Consider the following 18,340-nt stretch of genomic DNA (forward strand, 5'->3'; position numbering starts at 1 on the left):
CTGTACCTCCCCCAGTGCTGCTATGACCCCCCCTGTAGAACCCTCACTGTAGACCAGGGGGGGTAGACCCTGATGTAAACAAGACGAAAGTCTTTCTCTGGTCTGCATCCCGTCATAAGAGCAAAATGGAACGGAAGGTTACTTTGACTGAGACTCAGTTTTGACGGAAATAAATAATACATTTTTTATTTATAACTGAACGATTCTGAGTTCCACCTAGTGGGCGAAATCAGGAAAACATGCACATTTCTGAAGTCGGTGCAGTGAAGAACACACAAGAAGAGTCACAAGTGAGGCGTTTTTATTTAAAAATAAACACTTAAAAGATAATCAATTCCTATATCAGTCAACCAGTAGGCCTATGGCTTGTAGCATGCAATGGCTGACTCACCACTATGAGTTAGACAAGGCACAGTTTTTCCCCAGTGGGAAGTGCGAGTCATTCTTTTTCTGAAATGCAGGACTATATATAAAAAGGCACTTGTAGTTCTCTCTTTTTAAACATTACTTCCATCTGACAATTCGTCATTTAAATACCGAAGGATCAGCATTCAAACACACGTCCGGATGGACCCGTTATAGCAGGTTGTAGTCTATAATAAGTACTGTTTGACGTGCCTTGTAATTATAGAGATGATGAATCTCCAATTTAACACAATACTTTCAAACACTTTCCATTCACAATACTCACTTTGTTACTAGCGGTCAGAGAAATACAACTGTATCTGGACAACGAGGTTCAATTAAAACATCTTTCTCGACTAGAAATTCAGGTCGTGTTTCTTTTAGGCGTCGAAATGTTAGCGGATACATATGACAGATGTTTAAATTTTTAAGAAAGCAATTGAAGCCCTTGCAACAAAGAACCATATAAATAAATGCATTGTTATCAAATAACATGTATTAGGAATTGTAAAGTGAATTCTGATCATTTAGACTGAGTGTGAATATGATATATCACCCAAAAGCATGCAATATAAATACTGTCTTTAACTATGATTGTGGAACTTCCAACTTCCAAAAAGTGAAAACATTGGTCAACTGAAAAAAACTTAACAGAATGAAATGGTTCTTCATTGCAAGGGTTCAATTGTCGTACCACAAGTTTAAAGTACTGCATTTTGTTTCCAATTTCAGTCCATTCGTATCCAAATAGAGGTAAATATATTATGCATAACATTACTATACAACTTGTAGATAGTGAATACCATTTAACAGAGACACATTTGTGAAATTCTTCATTATTGATTTCTGTACATTGCAACACCCCACGACTTCCTTATATCCACAACTAATTATCAGACTCAGTAACATTCTGGCAACATGCAGCAGGTGGTGTTTGCAACGTTCAGGATATCACCACTACCTCAACCAAGAGACCCACGTGCATATCTCACAAAGTCGATCGCTGCGGATCAATACGTGTCTCCCTACTGCAGAATGATGTGTGGGGTGTTTGGGGGGGACTGGCTTCACGCAACACTGTGCTATTGTACTTATTTGATGCCTATTCTTAAGTCTGCATGTTTACGTTGCACTACTTTTATTGTCTTTTATACCTATTGTTATGTCTGCAATTTATGCATTGTTTTTTTATTCTGTCAATTGTGTGCTGATTTTATGCCTATGTTCATTTTATACTAATTGTTGTGGGGCACTGTGAACTGCAGTCCATGTGTGAAAAGTGCTATATAGATAGTTATTAATATTTATTATTATTATTATATTGTACAAAAAACTATGCATTGAAATGTCTGTAAAGTCTCGACGACATTGAAAATGAGGGTCACCTCTAGGGATGTCCCGATCCGATCACGTGATCGGGATTGGGGGCCGATCACGTAATTTTCAGAAGATCGGGATCGAAAAAAAAAAGAAAAAAAATTGAATTTTTTTTAACTTTTTTTTTTATTCAACAAACATGACCATGTTCACGTCTTAAACTCATACTGAGGCCTTAGTTTTGGTTTTAAATTGCATATCATCATTTATTTATTGTCACACAGAGCAGAAGAATTTTGCCAAAACAAACGCATTTCCTTTGATTTAATTATACATCAAATAATTTATGTCAAGGATGAGGGACATCCACTAGTTGCAGAACTTGCAGTCACCTGATTTTTACATGGCGCCATTGCTCTCATGAAGCAGCAGGTTGGAGGCGGAGTTCTTGGATTACTCCGGTTGCAATGCCTCGCTTGAATGAAGTTAACTTTTCACCTGGATAACGTCAACATTCAGGGTGAATGTAATGTGAGCCACCGGCGCTCGAGCCACCTCGAGCCCCTCGAGGGACTATTGAGGCAACAGTCTCGCTTCGCCAGTTTCTGACAAAAATGCGTCAAATCGGTTACTAATGACAAGGCGCTCGCCACTAACGCAGGAGATGCTGGGTTCAAGCCCAGCTCTCGGCGTTGCTACTGGCTTGGCTGGTCGTTCATACTAACACAATTGGCAGTGTTAGGGGTGGGAAAGCCAGTGGGTGGGGATTGGACGTTGTGGACAGCGACTCCTACAGGTCGGTTGGTGCGCCTGTACAGCAGAATCAGGAAGTATCGGGGGCAGCTTGAGCCTCCCACGCGTTACTCCTTGCCACAGAGATCGCGCTGTTCAGGTGAAAAGATGCGACAGCTGCCTCCTCGTGTACCGGAGGGGACACTTGATGAAAGGCTTGGTCCTCACTGCAGCCGACCAGTGGGAGGCATAGTCTAGCAACGTTCGAGACAGGGGAGGGGAGAATTGAAGGAAGAATTGGCGAGGCGAAATTGGGATGGGAGAAAAAAAATAAAAATAAAAAATCTTTTACATTTTTTTTTTTTTTTTTTTAAGATCGGATCGGGAAAGATCGGTAGATACTCAAAATCACATGATCGGGAGCAATTCTTTTTTTATCGGGACACCTCGATTGTCTTTGAGAATAAAGGTTTGAATAGAAGGCTAGACGGGTGGAGTGTGCTGGCCGTGGCTGTGCCAGGCCCGACACAGTTCAGTTCAGTTCCGAGTTTTCATTTGCCACATGGAATCATACAATCAGAGTTTCTTCATTACACAATCATAAATAACATAACAGTGGCACGTGTACCGGTGTAGCACTGGAGACGAGTCAGCGTTAGGTTAGAGAGCAGAGCAGACCCTGGGTTCCTACGTTACGATGGTTTGGTCAGCGATACGGAAGTAAACAACTACTGGAACGCTGACTGGTCTGGGACCAGCGTTAGAAATGCTTCATTGATTTAAAAAAAAGGGGATATTTCACTTTAGTAGAACTTACAATCAGCAGTCTTCTAAAGCACCTAAAGTCATCTACTAGTAAACGAGCAGTCTTACCTCTATGTAAAGTCATCTACTAGTAAACTAGCAGTCTTACCTCTATGTAAAGTAATCTACTAGTAAACTAGCAGTCTTACCTCTATGTAAAGTAATCTACTAGTAAACTAGCAGTCTTACCTCTATGTAAAGTAATCTACTAGTAAACTAGCAGTCTTACCTCTATGTAAAGTCATCTACTAGTAAACTAGCAGTCTTACCTATAAAGTCATCTACTAGTAAACTAGCAGTCTTACCTCTATGTAAAGTAATCTACTAGTAAACTAGCAGTCTTACCTCTATGTAAAGTCATCTACTAGTAAACTAGCAGTCTTACCTCTATGTAAAGTCATCTACTAGTAAACTAGCAGTCTTACCTCTATGTAAAGTCATCTACTAGTAAACTAGCAGTCTTACCTATAAAGTCATCTACTAGTAAACTAGCAGTCTTACCTCTATCTAAAGTCATCTAGTAAACTAGCAGTCTTACCTATAAAGTCATCTACTAGTAAACTAGCAGTCTTACCTCTATCTAAAGTCATCTAGTAAACTAGCAGTCTTACCTCTATCTAAAGTAATCTAGTAAACTAGCAGTCTTACCTCTATCTAAAGTCATCTACTAGTAAACTAGCAGTCTTACCTCTATCTAAAGTAATTTACCAGTACGCTAGTGACTAGACACTGCTGTCCCTGCAGTCTGCTACCAACACCACCATTCCTCACATGTGTCAGGCTCCTCATTCACTTCCATTCATTTTGAGGACCAAGTCTGAATATAATCCAGAGAGACAAACTATACGGCAATATTATTCCGTGTAATATATGTTTCTGAGTCAAAGGTTCTTGTTTTCCTTAGCTAATGTTGCTAATCCAAATTATCAGTAAAGGAACTATTTCTCACTTGGTGTAGTTTGACCAACGGTCAACTTCTCGCAGAATGTTTGGAATCTTTCCTCCAGCGAGGCAGCAGTGGTAACCGTGGTAACCACTCCCCAAACATTCCATGCATGGCAAACCTATAACAAATTGATCCGCTTTCATTTTCCAAAGGTCATAAATCTAGAAACACACATCAAATGTCAAAACAAACACGTACCTTTGACTCAGAATTGTCAGTTTCATAGATAAATGCAGCCATTTACCATTTATTTTACCTTTGAAATATGCACAGGAGTAATTTATTTATACTTCAGAAGTATAATATTTAGACTGGGTCTTCAAAATGAATAGTAGGTGAATGAGGAGGACTGGCGGTGTCGACAGCAGACGTCAGGGACAGCAGTGGTCACTAGTTTACTAGTAGATGCACTTGCATAGAGGCAAGACTGCTGAAACTTGACAAGTTCTACTAAAGTGAAATATCCCTCTAAGTCCTGGTCACAGCGGTTGTTGCATTACTGCATTGTTGTCGCTCCTAAATTACATAGCCGCCTCCCCTAGACTGTGGAATAGCCTTCCCCTCCACATCAGGTCAGCCCAGACCCTGGAGGTCTTTAGAGTCCCGGCTAAAGACTCCTCTCTTCTCCCTGGCCTTTGACCAGAGCCGAGCCGGCCTCCTAGGTCGCTACTTTTAGTCCCTTTATGCCTTATTTTGTAATCTGCTGCACTTTTCTTTCCTTTATCTTTATTCCATCTGAACCCTTGCACTTATTTGTATTTTTTGCACTATTATGTTTAGTATATGTACTGTATTATGTATCTTTTGCTCTATGCTTTTATGTGTGAAGCACTTTGGTACAGTCACAACTGTGGTACATGTGCTATATAAATAAAGTTGATATGATTGTGATTGCCAAGGAAATGTCGTTAATGTTGCATAAAACATCCTACGTTTTTCTGATTAAGATTTCACTCAAGGTTTAATTTGTCGTACGTTTAGGAAATTGCCTAAGACAGTTGCAACAAACATCCCAGGCGGAGTCCTTGGGTAAGAATAATACTAAGCTGTTTTACCACAGTTCAACTGAAATATGGCATGCATATTCCACCGTTGCCAAGGTGATGGAATGTTGACCAAATATGTGTGTAGCTAAATGACTTGAGGGTTTTGTTAGTAATCATAACATTAAGTTAGACTAAGCAAACAGCAGTAGCCTATAATGTCCAAAAAGTCTGAGGAGAATTTGACCAACTTGGACAGAAATTTCTTCTACTTTAGATGGAATGAACTCCAACGGTCCTTAAAGCTTGGGATTCTCCCCTCTGTTGCAGAACTTAAAACCTTGATCTCCAACCTTTGTCAATCAAGTTGTACGTGTTTTAATTTATTTGTTATCCTTGCTTTTTGCCTCGTCTTGTTGTCCTATCGTTGTGATTTTATATGCTGTGTGATTTTATACAGTATGCTTTTTTATTTTTATTTGCTCATTTCTGTATGTACACTCAACATGACTGTAAATGAGGGAAACCTCCGTTGCCTTTCGAGTTTAAATAAAAGGTTGAAATTAAATTCAATGAAAACCTTATGAATATGCTAAGAGGAAACATATTCTCCAGAGTAAATATGATCCAAAGCTTACGTCTAAGTCTGAAATGAGGAATGTGGCGAGAGTTAACGCATAAACTAAACACAAAAGAATCCAGCAGTGAAAAGAACAAATTATGAAATATCTAAAGAATATATATAAATCATATATATACATTTATGAAAACATTAATATCAGCAAGAACAGTATTCAATGTTGTAGATTTGTTGATGTTAAGTTGTTTAAGTTGTTTTAGTGTTCTTTACGTTTCTGTTGTAGGGTGATTGAACTGATCCGTTTTATATGTTTTAGATCCTGATGTGCATCTTTTTTTTTATCTGTTGCAATAAATGTTTTTAACCTGTAGCACTTTGAGATTGTCAAATGTAAAGTGCAATATAAATAAAATGTATTATTATTATTATTGAACGCTTAACCAATTTTTTAAGAATTACTTGTATATTATATACAAAATATATACGTCTAATAAATCGTAAGTGAATTTTTGAGGAAAAGCTTAAATAAAGAGGTGCAGGGTGTGCGTCAGCCGGCTCTTATCTCCCCCTCACACTCACTGCTCTCTGGGGCTCCGAGCAGGGTTAGCCCCCCTTAGTAACCCCAGGACCAGAGGAGCCCAGCCAATCAGGGGGAGTTCAGACATAACCAATCAGGACAGTTTGACGTGGTTTATCTACGAGAGGGGGAGGGGGGTCCCCAACTGACACAACGGAGGTATTGAGCATGTGCCTGATTATTGAGTCTTTGTTAATAGTTTAGTAACTAGAATTTAGCTAAAAAGAGTCACTATATTATGGAAAAGTAGAAGGACCTCGGTTCAGGTTAATCATTTACAAACAATATAACTTTTTTTCGTGGCTAAAACCACTGAACAATCGGCGAGATGATAGAAAATAAAAATCCCAAAACAAAGAACATCTAAAGTGATTGCTCATACAAACGGGTGGCATATTGTCATATTCAAACGATAAAAACACAAATAATAACCGCTAAGCTTGCGATTAATAAAATAAAAAGATTATGAAATGTACTTCCATTTATAAACCTCCTTCACATTGCTTTAAGATCTGAACGAGAGAAAAAACATACAACTTGTTTTTTGACGACGTATAGTAGCTCAGCTGAAGTCGCGGTCTGGGAAGATGAGCGGGGCGCACAAGGTCCACAGGTAGATACCCAGGCCCAGCCAGCTGGAGCTGATCTTCACCCACACGGCGGGCATGCTGCTGCTCATGGCCTGGGTGCTGGTGTCGGGCCTGGAGGACCACGCAGAGAGAGAGGACACCAGGTTTTTATCAAAGGTCATGAATCTATAAACACAAATCAAATACGTACCTTTGACTGAGAATTGTCTGTTTTGTTGAAATAATTGCACAGCAGTCATTTATTTATACTTCAGAAGTATAATATTTAGACTGGGTCTTCAAAATTAATAGTAAGTGAATGAGGAGGACTGACGGTGTCGACAGCAGATGACAGGGACAGCAGTGGTCACTAGTTTACTAGTAGATGCACTTAGACAGAGGTAAGACTGCTGAAACTTGACAAGTTCTACTAAAGTGAAATATCCCTTTAAGCCCTGGTCACAGCGGTTGTTGTATTACTGCATTGTTGTCGCTCCTAAACGACGTAGACTGTGGAACAGCCTCCCCCTCCACATCAGGCCAGGAGGATGGACGACACACCAGATTTTGTATCTATTTATTACAAAGATTTGCACGACATCCCTACCTCGTTCTTGCATTTTTGCATTTGAAAAAGCTTGCATCTATACTCGTTTGGTCTTTATTATTTTTACTGTATGAAGCACATTCTCAGGAGGCTCATACAGAACCAAGCATTTCACTGTAATGTACATGTTATTGTTTTTGCTTATATGTGACCAATAAAACAAAACTTAACGTGAAACCCCACCTCAAACACGTCGAGACGAGAGCAGGGCTTTCCCTAAACTATTCTACATTCATTGCACACACATCCACATACTCACTTTAAACATTCACCTTTTAACATTCACTTTAGACACTTAACACTACACCATATTTTATCTATTTATTACTAAAAGATTTGCACTACATCTCTACCTAATTTTGTACTTTAGTTTTGTATATTTTCTATAGTGTTTGGTCTTTATTATTTTACTTTTTACTGTATGAAGCTCAGGGGGCTCATACAGAACCAAGCATTTCCCTGTAATGTACATGTAGCTTATATGCAGGCATGCGTTGTTCATGGGACGGGGTAGCACGGTGTGCAAGCTCACTCGCTATTTGCATATCAATAGCGCCGGTCGTCAGGTGTGTTAAATACGTTCTCAGACACATTCACACCTAACTTGTTGTGAAGACGTGTTACATTCCATTCGTAGAGGCAATTAGGCACTGTCTTTAGTCTGTGCCCAAGCGAGGGGACATTAAATGCGCATTTGCGGGAGCGCGCCGGGAGCGCGCGTGCACGTGGTGCGTGTCACCCCAGATGATTTCAATAACGCACCACTGCTTATATGTGACAAATAAAACAGAACTTGAAACTATAGGGGCGCTGCGTCACTATGACAACAGCTCTATCATGTGGTTAAAAAGAAAACATTTGACACACGCCAATACGTGATTGCTCCGTCCTCTGTTGTGTGTGTGTGTGTGTGTGTGTGTGTGTGTGTGTGTGTGTGTGTGTGTGTGTGTGTGTGTGTGTGTGCATGCCTTTCCTGGTCAACATTAAACTATTGTGCAACCGTGTACACAGTCTTTAATTAATAACTTATTTGGAACTTTTGTTAGTTAATTTATAGAAATTATGTTTTTAATTTGCAGGAAATTACAGGAAATTGTTTTCTTTATTGCACATTCTTTTGCCACCCCCTAGTTGTGACTCAGCACCATCTTGTTCCTGGGAAAGCCATGTAAGAGCATTTACTTTCACTTTCTGTTATGGATAGAAAGCACTATGATGGATGACTGCATCTAGTTTATTGACTCTTTTTCATTTCTACTATATTTTGTCAATTCAAAAGAAACATTTAACCCGTTTTAGATACAAGGAACATTGTTTTCACATGAAATATATTTTCTTTTTATATATTACTGTACTTCAGTGCAGTCCTCGACTGAAATAGATTTCATGGGATATTGTCGGTAAATTAAATAAGTCTGTTAATTAAATATCCCATTTAAGCAATACATCTTTGAAACTGCTTTCGCTGTCCTATGAATTAATTCAATCAGAAAGGAGCACAACCTTAAATCTAATGCTAGAGTCAAAGCAGATGTATGCATGTTAAATCTAACGCTAAGAGTCAAAGCAGATGTATGAATTGTGTTGTGATTGTGATGGCAGAGATATGCCGGAAAATTATTCATTCAATATAAAAAACAATGCCTCATTTACTATAACAGGGTTCCCACAGACATTGCAAAATGGAATCAAAGGACTTTCAAGTACTTTTCCAAGCACTATTTTTCAATTTAAAAAGGGCATTTAAAAGGATACAATTAACTTTTAAATGCAGTTTATTTTATAGAAATATCCAATATGTATGGCCTAAAACCAATTTCCGACAATTAGTTAGACTTTAAATTAAAAAAAGTATATTTCTTGATTCAGATTTTTTTTTATCATGGATGAACAAAACTTTCAATGCAAATGGTTGATTTGAATTTCAAGGACTTTTTAAGCACCGTGTTAATATTTCTTTTGCTTTTTTCAAGGAATTCCAGGCCTTGACTTTTTTTGGTCAAAAATCAAGCACTTTAATCACTTCAAGGACCTTGCTATAATGAGGGATAAGTCAACTAATCGACCAAGCAGGGTATCAGCAGGTTTCAACATGCAAGACTTTTTAAGACCTATTTAATACCACTTAGAGCTAAATTTAATACCAATTTCACGACCATACTAGCAAAAACAGAAAACACAGTGACAGTGAACTGGCGGCTGCACTTATGCACCAATTTAAATTCCTGCCCGCTCCACACAAGCTCTCGCCAGACACGTGCTTGATTACTCATTTCAAAAACATATTTGCTTTTAAAACAAGTTTTATTTTTAGTTCTTATTTTTGTCAGAGCATTTTTGCAGTGTGGTTATGTATTTAAAAAAAAAAACAAAAAAATGTAAACGACTATACTCGTGTTTCGTCGCCAACGCTGAGCGCCAAAAACGAGTATACTAGTTTTTGGATCCTTTGATCTTTCTCCTTTGATCCCCGTTCTAGACACTCGGCCGGAGCTCCCTGGGTCTCCCTTGCACCGCTGCCTACGGTAAAATTGCAATGACAATCGAATTCTGCAAGGTGGCAGTATCGGCTACCTTTTGAACTGGGAAAGTTTAGTGTGGGGACAGGACAGAGCGATCGCTTGGAGATTTTATCGCCTCAAACCTATTTCTCGTATACACATATACACGAGTAATCGCGATGGCGATGGGATCACTGGGGATTATTCTTTTTGGAGTACCTTCTGGCTAAGGTAAGGCCTATTCTATGTCTATTTTAGCGAACCTGAAACAGTGTCGTATTTTACCGGACCTAAAACATGCTTTTGGTAACGATCGCAGTTTTGAGTTAAAACTACCCCCCCCCCCCCCCCCCCCCCCTTGATGATTTTGTGAAGACATATGTACATGGTATATACCTTTGATTTGGAAGTATTCAGGGTTTCAGGCGAGCAGCCCGAACGATTGGGCATATTGCATATAACGCGTCATATCTCGCGATCTATGAAAAAAGACTGGTACCAGGTGGTCAGGCAGCAGTACTTACTGGTACCAGTTGGTCAGGCAGCAGTACTTACTGGTACCAGGTGGTCAGGCAGCAGTACTTACTGGTACCAGGTGGTCAGGCAGCAGTACTTACTGGTACCAGGTGGTCAGGCAGCAGTACTTACTGGTACCAGGTGGTCAGGCAACAGTACTTACTGGTACCAGGTGGTCAGGCAGCAGTACTTACTGGTACCAGGTGGTCAGGCAGCAGTACTTACTGGTACCAGGTGGTCAGGCAGCAGTACTTACTGGTACCAGGTGGTCAGGCAGCAGTACTTACTGGTACCAGGTGGTCAGGCAGCAGTACTTACTGGTACCAGGTGGTCAGGCAGCAGTACTTACTGGTACCAGGTGGTCAGGCAGCAGTACTTACTGGTACCAGGTGGTCAGGTAGCAGTACTTACTGGTACCAGTTGGTCAGGGTCATCATGATGTAGAGCGAGGCCAGGCAGAGGTGGAAGTGGAAGAAGGAGTAGTTGTACGTCACGGCGTCCTCCTCGTTGTCCACGGCCCGGCGCAGCCTGTCCGCCCCGAGCTCCGCCTCCCCGCCCGACCCCTGACCTCCCTCTGTCTGCATCAGCTTGTTCACCTGCTTGTTGCTGGAGGAACGGATACTGGAGGAGAGGGAGAGACCAGAGGAGGGAGAGACCAGAAGAGAGACGAGGAGAGAGAGACCAGAGGAGAGAGATAGTGAGACCAGGAGAGAGAGAGTCATGACCTGGGGTCAGAATCATGGGTGGACGGTGAAAGACGTGTCTGGGATGGTATGAAACAGACTTGGGGACAGTCCCAGGAGGACAGTAGATGACATAAAAAAAATATATAAGGTTGGGATTCCTTGGGATATAAGCAAAATGGCCACCATGTGAATTCACCATATTCACACGGTGGCCATTTTGCTCTTCTATCACCTGAGCATGACATAAGAGCAAAATGGCCGCCGTGTGAATATGGCGAGCGGGTCAGCAGGACAGACGCCAGGACGGACAGCTGAAGACGAAGGTACCTGGCGTAGAGGGTGCAGAAGAGGAAGATGACCAGGCCCACAATGCCCTGAGCGTCCCACCACTGCACGTGCTCGGGGTCAGCGCTGGGGTCGGGGACGATGACCAGGGTGGTGTTCGACACCAGGCTCAGCAGGCTGGGGTTACACCGACGGTCTGAGACACACACACACACACACACACACAGAAACACACACACACAGAGACAAAGAGACACACACACGCACACACAGAGACACACACACACATTACAGAATTTGTATACAATGCATTTATCTATCCAATCTATTGTTTGTATCCAATCCAAGGAAGCCTCTTAGGACCAGGTGACCTGACCTAGTATTTGTCTGAATAAGAGCTTAACGCTCAAAACGTCACATGGTGGTTATACAATAACTATCTAGAGTGAGACGTCAGACGGTGGTTTACCAATAACTATCTAGAGTGAGACGTCACACGGTGGTTTACCAATAACTATCTAGAGTGAGACGTCAGACGGTGGTTTACCAATAACTATCTAGAGTGAGACGTCACACGGTGGTTTACCAATAACTATCTAGAGTGAGACGTCACACGGTGGTTTACCAATAACTATCTAGAGTGAGACGTCAGACGGTGGTTTACCAATAACTATCTAGAGTGAGACGTCACACGGTGGTTTACCAATAACTATCTAGAGTGAGACGTCAGACGGTGGTTTACCAATAACTATCTAGAGTGAGACGTCACACGGTGGTTTACCAATAACTATCTAGAGTGAGACGCTCATCACCAGCACAATGGAGATGCTGCAGAGGCCAGAACAACAAGGTCAACGTGGAGGTGAGAAGCACAACGGAACAGATGTTCAGAAGCTGATTACTGTAACGACAAGAGACTTACTGGAAGAGAGAGACCAGAAGAGAGAGAGACCAGAAGAGAGAGAGAGAGACCAGAGGAGACCAGAGGAGAGATAGAGACCAGAGGAGAGAGAGACCAGAGGATAGAGAGACCAGAGGAGAGAGACCAGAGGAGAGATAAATAAGAATAGAGAGAAATAAGAAGAGACCAGAGGAGAGACCAGAAGAGATATAGACCCCAGGAGAGAGAGAGACCAGAAGAGAGATAAATAAGAAGAGAGAGACCAGAGGAGAGAGAGACCAGAAGAGAGATAAAAAAATAAAAATAAAAGACTTACTGGGGTTGTTGGTCATGGCGGACCATGTGACGTACATGGTGTAGAGGGAGATGAGAGACGGCTGCAGCAGACCAGAGTGTGGCTGGACTTCCTGTGAGAGAGACACACAAACCCACACACAGGTATTAGTGTCATGCATTCCCTCATGAGAAATGACGAAAGGATTGTAGGTATGAGGTCATGGAGACCTTCCATCACACCGTGTGTATTATTGTGACCTCCTGGCCTGACTAAGACGATGTCTATACTACCATGTCTATATTACTACCTACTAATGCTACATGTACAGTATGTCTCTACTACTATGCACTCAAGACTGTAGCACTCGAGTTCAACACTGTTTGACGAACAATATCACTGACCCTTAGCTGCCAGAGTTGTACCCTTCCTGCCGACTTGTAAGTCGCTTTGGATAAAGGTGTCAGCTGTGTGCCATACCTGTACTTTGGGCAGGACTGAGGCCATGTCCCCACGTATCTGGATCTTTTGCCAAACGCACATTTCATTCCACGATTGGGCCTTTCATCCACACATAAACAGTGTCTTCAGAAACATAAACGGAGATTTTCGTAAACGCATTTTAAAGTGAAGATTTTCCAAAATATCCGTTCAGTGGATCCGTGTAGCCACTGTAAACGCATAGTCTAGATAAACTATGGCGCCACAGCTCACAACGCATGCTCAGACTGTTGTTCTATCTATGGCAATAGGCGCCCGTAGCCTTGAAGCGCATGCAGGTAATAAGATGGACAGCGCCTGGTGCTGAAATGACAGACAGAAATAGCATGTAGTTTCTTCCCCCTCGAATGTATATATTTGTATATCTTGTATATCATAAATGTCTGGATGTAACAGTACTGTATACTCCAGTGCCGACAGATTCGGCCATCAGACGCTGCTTGCGTGTAATAGGGATGTATCCGTTATTTAGTTATACTGGACATTTTCGTTTACATAAGTAGATTTTTTGTTTGTTTATTTATTAAATGAATATAAACCGTGTTTCGAACGTTTTTGAGGTAGTTAAATACACGTTTTTGATTCATTTAAGTGGCGAGTGACGTTTTTTTCGTCCGCTTATTTCTCGAGAGATATCATACAATGTCAATGTTGAGATCTTGAGATCACAATATCACGATTCTGAAACAAAATAAGGCGAGGCATTATCACAAACTGTTGCAAAGATATTTAATGTTTTGCTTAACATCTAGTTTTGCGCCCGGCTTCCGTTAAAAGCCAAATTAGACGCGCGACAGAAGAGGTCTGCACCTGATGCGCTCGGATGTTGCGGATAGTTGAGCATGTTGGCATCACACGTGAACAGTACAATGCAATTAATGAATGTCTTGTTGTAATTAGTATATATATAGTTTGTGATAAGGACTCGCCATATTTAGTTTCAGAATCCAGAGATTGTGATCTCAACATTGACATTGTATCTCTCCGTCGCCCAGTGCGCAGAAGTAAAGCATTGAATCGTGACATATCTAGATTGGTTGTTTCCTCTGGACTGCATCTAATCCTCCACTATATTTATCTATTTATCATCTATGTATGTCAATATAGCCAATGGAAATGCTAGGAATTGTCACGTGGGCTGGGTGAACCAATGGACAATTCCTATCGTTTCTCAGTCGTCCTGACCGCTCGTACCACTATGGTATTTGAGATATCGCTTATCGCCACCTACTGGCCCGCATGCTTGTTGGAGCAATTTATATGCATTTATGCGTTTGCGTCTGGATCATTTTAAAAAAAAATTACACTGTCATGTGGACGAGGATTCTTTTTTAAACTGAGCCTGAAAATGTGCGTTTGGCAAAATATCCAGATACGTGGGGACATGGCCTGAGAGGACGTTAGGGCTGCACGATTCTTGCTCAAATGTGAATCACGGTTTTTCTCTCTAAGAATTGAGATCACGATTCTCTCACACTATTCTTATTTTTTCCAATAAAATAACTTATTGCACTCTTTCTATGAGGGCCGACGGTCCACTCTACTGGTTAAAGTTGCTTACTCGTGAGTAGTACATTCATTGATAAAGGAAAATAATGTCCACAGCCACTCCGGTGTAAAAAAAGATATCCAAGCGGTTTATTTCTCTTCCACAGCGAAGTCCTCTTTACAGAAGTGATCCTAAAGCTATTTTCCTAAACTAAAACTTGTTTGGCTGTTTACTGCCACAAAATATTTAACATCACTACTACAAGGTAAGAAAACTGTATCTTCCCAGTCTCCAAAATCACCACCGACTCAACACATGACAAAAATTCCTCCACACCTGAAAGCCGTAAAAATCAACTTGCCGGCTCTAAAGGGAAAGTGACACAAATGTCCTATAAACAGTTCTGAGCTAAATAAAATGGTTCAATGACTTTATGTAAATCCAATCAATCTTCCTAATGCCGTTTCAATGTAAGGTTATAAAAATAAACATATAAACATTCTCACTAAATATAATACAATAACCTAAATATACAGCTAAGCCCCATTGTATTCTGAAATGTATAAAATGTGAAACAGTGTAGGCAACTAAGCAAATAGAAATAAGGTATAACTTATGAGTGCTTTGGCTCCTATACTTTCTTAACAACATAACATATCTGCTATATCTGTACTTGACTTAAACATAACAGATATGAAAGTGCTTGACTTAAACTTGAGTCTCTTGTAACATACAAAATAACTCAAGTTAGAATCGTCATCATTTAAAAAAGTAAAGTAAAAAAGAAAAGGGGGCGACAGTGGCTCGGGAGGTAGAGCAGTCGTCTGACAATCCGGAGGTTGCCGGTTCGATTCCCGCTCCTCCCGGGCAGCGTGTCGATGTGTCCTTGACACTTAACCCCTAACTAGCAGGTTGGCACCTCGCACGGTCGCCTCCGCCGTCGGTGTGTGAATGTGTGAGTGAATGGGTCAAATGTGAGGAACAAATTGTAAAGCGCTTTGGATAAAAGCGCTATATAAAAAAGCAGCCATTTACCATTAAAAGACATTTGAAAATAAAAGAAAGCGAAAGAAAAAATCGTCATAATTTAGAAATGAGATCGCATAGGTCTACGAATCGAGATCGCAATTTTTTTTCTCCGATTAATCAAGCAGCCCTAGAGCAGGGGTTCCCAAACTTTTCAGGCCGGGACCCAGAAAATAAGGCGTTAGAGAGCCGCGGCCCAATGCACATAGTCAGGCTTTTCCTTTTCTTTTTTTTTTTGCCAGGCGACCGATTTTTTAAGCCAAATATCACTTCAATCCTATTAAGTTAGTTCAAGTTAGTTATTCATTTATATGTGCTAATAATGATAATAATAATAGCCTCATTAAAATACTATTGTTGCTTCGGTTGTTTTCAGCGTTTTATGTGCATAATCTGTTATTTAGTTTGAAATGTTCGTTGAAATAAGTAGATTTTTCGTTTTTGTTTATTTATTAAGTTAATATAAAACCATATACCGGTAGTCACATTTTAGAATACAATAGAATAGAATTTTAGAATACAACTAGAAACACTGTCCTGGCCTGTCCTGTTCAGTGGCCTAAAAAGAAAAAAAAATGATTTTTTTTTCTTTTTTTGGAAATCATCTCGCGGCCCTCCCGTGGCTGCTCGCGGCCCACCTTTGGGTCGCGACCCCGACTTTGGGAACCACTGCCCTAGAGGACGTACCTGTATTCTGGGCAGGACGGAGCGGACGTACCTGTACTTTGGGCAGGACGGAGAGGACGGAGATGAGGACACAGAGGATGAGGTTGACGCTGATGAAGACCTTGTGCTCGGTGCAGTCGTCAGGCTGGGTGTAGTAGACGTAGAACAGCACAACGGCGGTGAACGCCAGGGCGTAGTGGAGGATGGTGAAGGACAGCAGGCCTGCAGGACGGAGACACTGGGCTCAGACTGCTGTTTGTCGCCCCCTAGTGGCACACTCTCGACCCCACACTTGGATTTTGTTTTGAAGTGTAAATCATTGGACTCTAAAATGTATTATTGATCGAAAGACTAACTCTTACTCATAGCCTTATTTATATTCAAATTCTTTATTGCCTATATTTATTGTAACATACAATATAACCCTCATCTACACCTTTGTTTACACAGTTTATTTTTATATTCAGATCTAATTGTATTGCCTATATTTATGTCTTTCTACTATTACCCTGCCCATACGCGTGTAGCTTTATGCCAAGCAAGCAGTGCAAAAATTTACCGTAGTGGCATGCAGTAATGCGCCTTTCATTTTCCGCCGCCCAGCGCCCAGGTCGCGCGGAAATAGGCTGTCTATTGCCATTCTCTTTGACAAACTCTAACCTTAACCAGCTCCTTAACAACACCTAAACTTAACCGTTCTAACCTTAACCAACTCCGAAACAATGCCTAACCTTAACCTTAACCTTAGAAATTATATTGCCATTCTCTTTGACAAACTCTAACCTTAACCAGCTCCTTAACAGCGCCTAAACTTAACCGTTCTAACCTTAACCAACTCCGAAACAATGCCTAACCTTAATCGGCGAAAGAATACACGTTAAAAAAAAATCACGTTAAAAAATATTTTCGATGGGATTCGAACTCGCCAGCAAACAAGCCATAGGATCCACAGCCATGTGTCCTTGCCAATTGAGCTATTTGCTAGATACTGAATAAGGGGCGGTGACTTATATATATTGAGCTCCGCTCGTGTCGCATGCGCGGGCACCTCGCGCGAGCACGCCGGCGCACGCACGCACCTGAGCGAGCACGCCGCCGCCGGTGCACGCACGGTAGCATTTGTCTGAAAAGAAGGGCGCTTTACCGCACTAGCGTGCGGTGACGAATGCGGAAGCATTTTTGCACTGCTTGCTTGGCATTAACGTACAGGCTGCCCATACCTGTACCTCCCCTCCCCCCTCCTCCATGATGCTATGATGCGCGAATTTCCCCCAAGGGGATCAATACAGGAATATCTCCTCTTATCTTAACAGTATGTGACATGTAAAAGTGTTGCATGACTTCAGGCTCAGGGCTCCAGACTAACTTTTTACATTGGTTGCACCAGTGCGGCTAACCTTTTCATTTGGGTGCACCAGCACATAATTTAGGTGCACCCAAAAATGTCCACTGCACCTTTTGCCGCTGCAATAATACATTTTAAGCGTTACCTTTATCATTACCTTTTTTGTCAGTTTCCATACACATTAGTAATTTCTTAAGATGTTATGCAAATTATTGTAAAAAATAACATTGTATTACAGATTGAGTGATTGATCGAAAACTTTATTAACAGATTGCAGAATGGGTACAGTACAGTACAGCTCAATACATACAATTGTTAAGGGGATGCAGACCAGAGAGACTTTCCTCTTGTTTACATCAGGGTCCCCCATTTTCAATTCATCATAACATATATGACACACACGACATACAGATAGACAGTACTGCTACATCTATACATTTATGACATACCAGATGTGCAAATACAGTAGTTTGTGATACAAAAAGTGTCCAGAAAAGAGTGTATATACATTTGACGTAGAAACTGTACATTGGAGGAGGTTGGGTAGGTGGGGTGGGGTTGGGTGGGGGGGGGGGGGGGTGGTTTGGTAGGGGGTGGGTGGGTGGGGGACACTGTACACTGTACATTGGA

The 18,340-nt window shown here is 41.2% G+C and overlaps 1 protein-coding gene across 1 annotated transcript in view; it reads right to left on the reverse strand.

Annotated features, from left to right (window-relative positions):
• Nucleotides 1-284: 284 nt before the first annotated feature.
• LOC311223530 (serine incorporator 1-like) overlaps nt 285-18,340 on the reverse strand; it is a gene marked incomplete at its 5' end in the record, with an annotated part of 51,168 nt that continues 33,112 nt past the window's right edge. Inside the window, 5 exons of the mRNA XM_084308311.1 lie at nt 285-7,045; nt 10,949-11,158; nt 11,551-11,704; nt 12,726-12,816; nt 16,418-16,587. Of these exons, the coding sequence (XP_084164437.1) occupies nt 6,907-7,045; nt 10,949-11,158; nt 11,551-11,704; nt 12,726-12,816; nt 16,418-16,587 (764 nt within the window). The 3' untranslated portion in view covers nt 285-6,906. The remainder of the gene's footprint in view (nt 7,046-10,948; nt 11,159-11,550; nt 11,705-12,725; nt 12,817-16,417; nt 16,588-18,340) is intronic.

Source organism: Notolepis coatsorum (genome assembly GCF_963971535.1).
Source record: "Notolepis coatsorum genome assembly, chromosome: 2".
In the NCBI taxonomy this organism is placed as follows: domain Eukaryota; kingdom Metazoa; phylum Chordata; class Actinopteri; order Aulopiformes; family Paralepididae; genus Notolepis; species Notolepis coatsorum.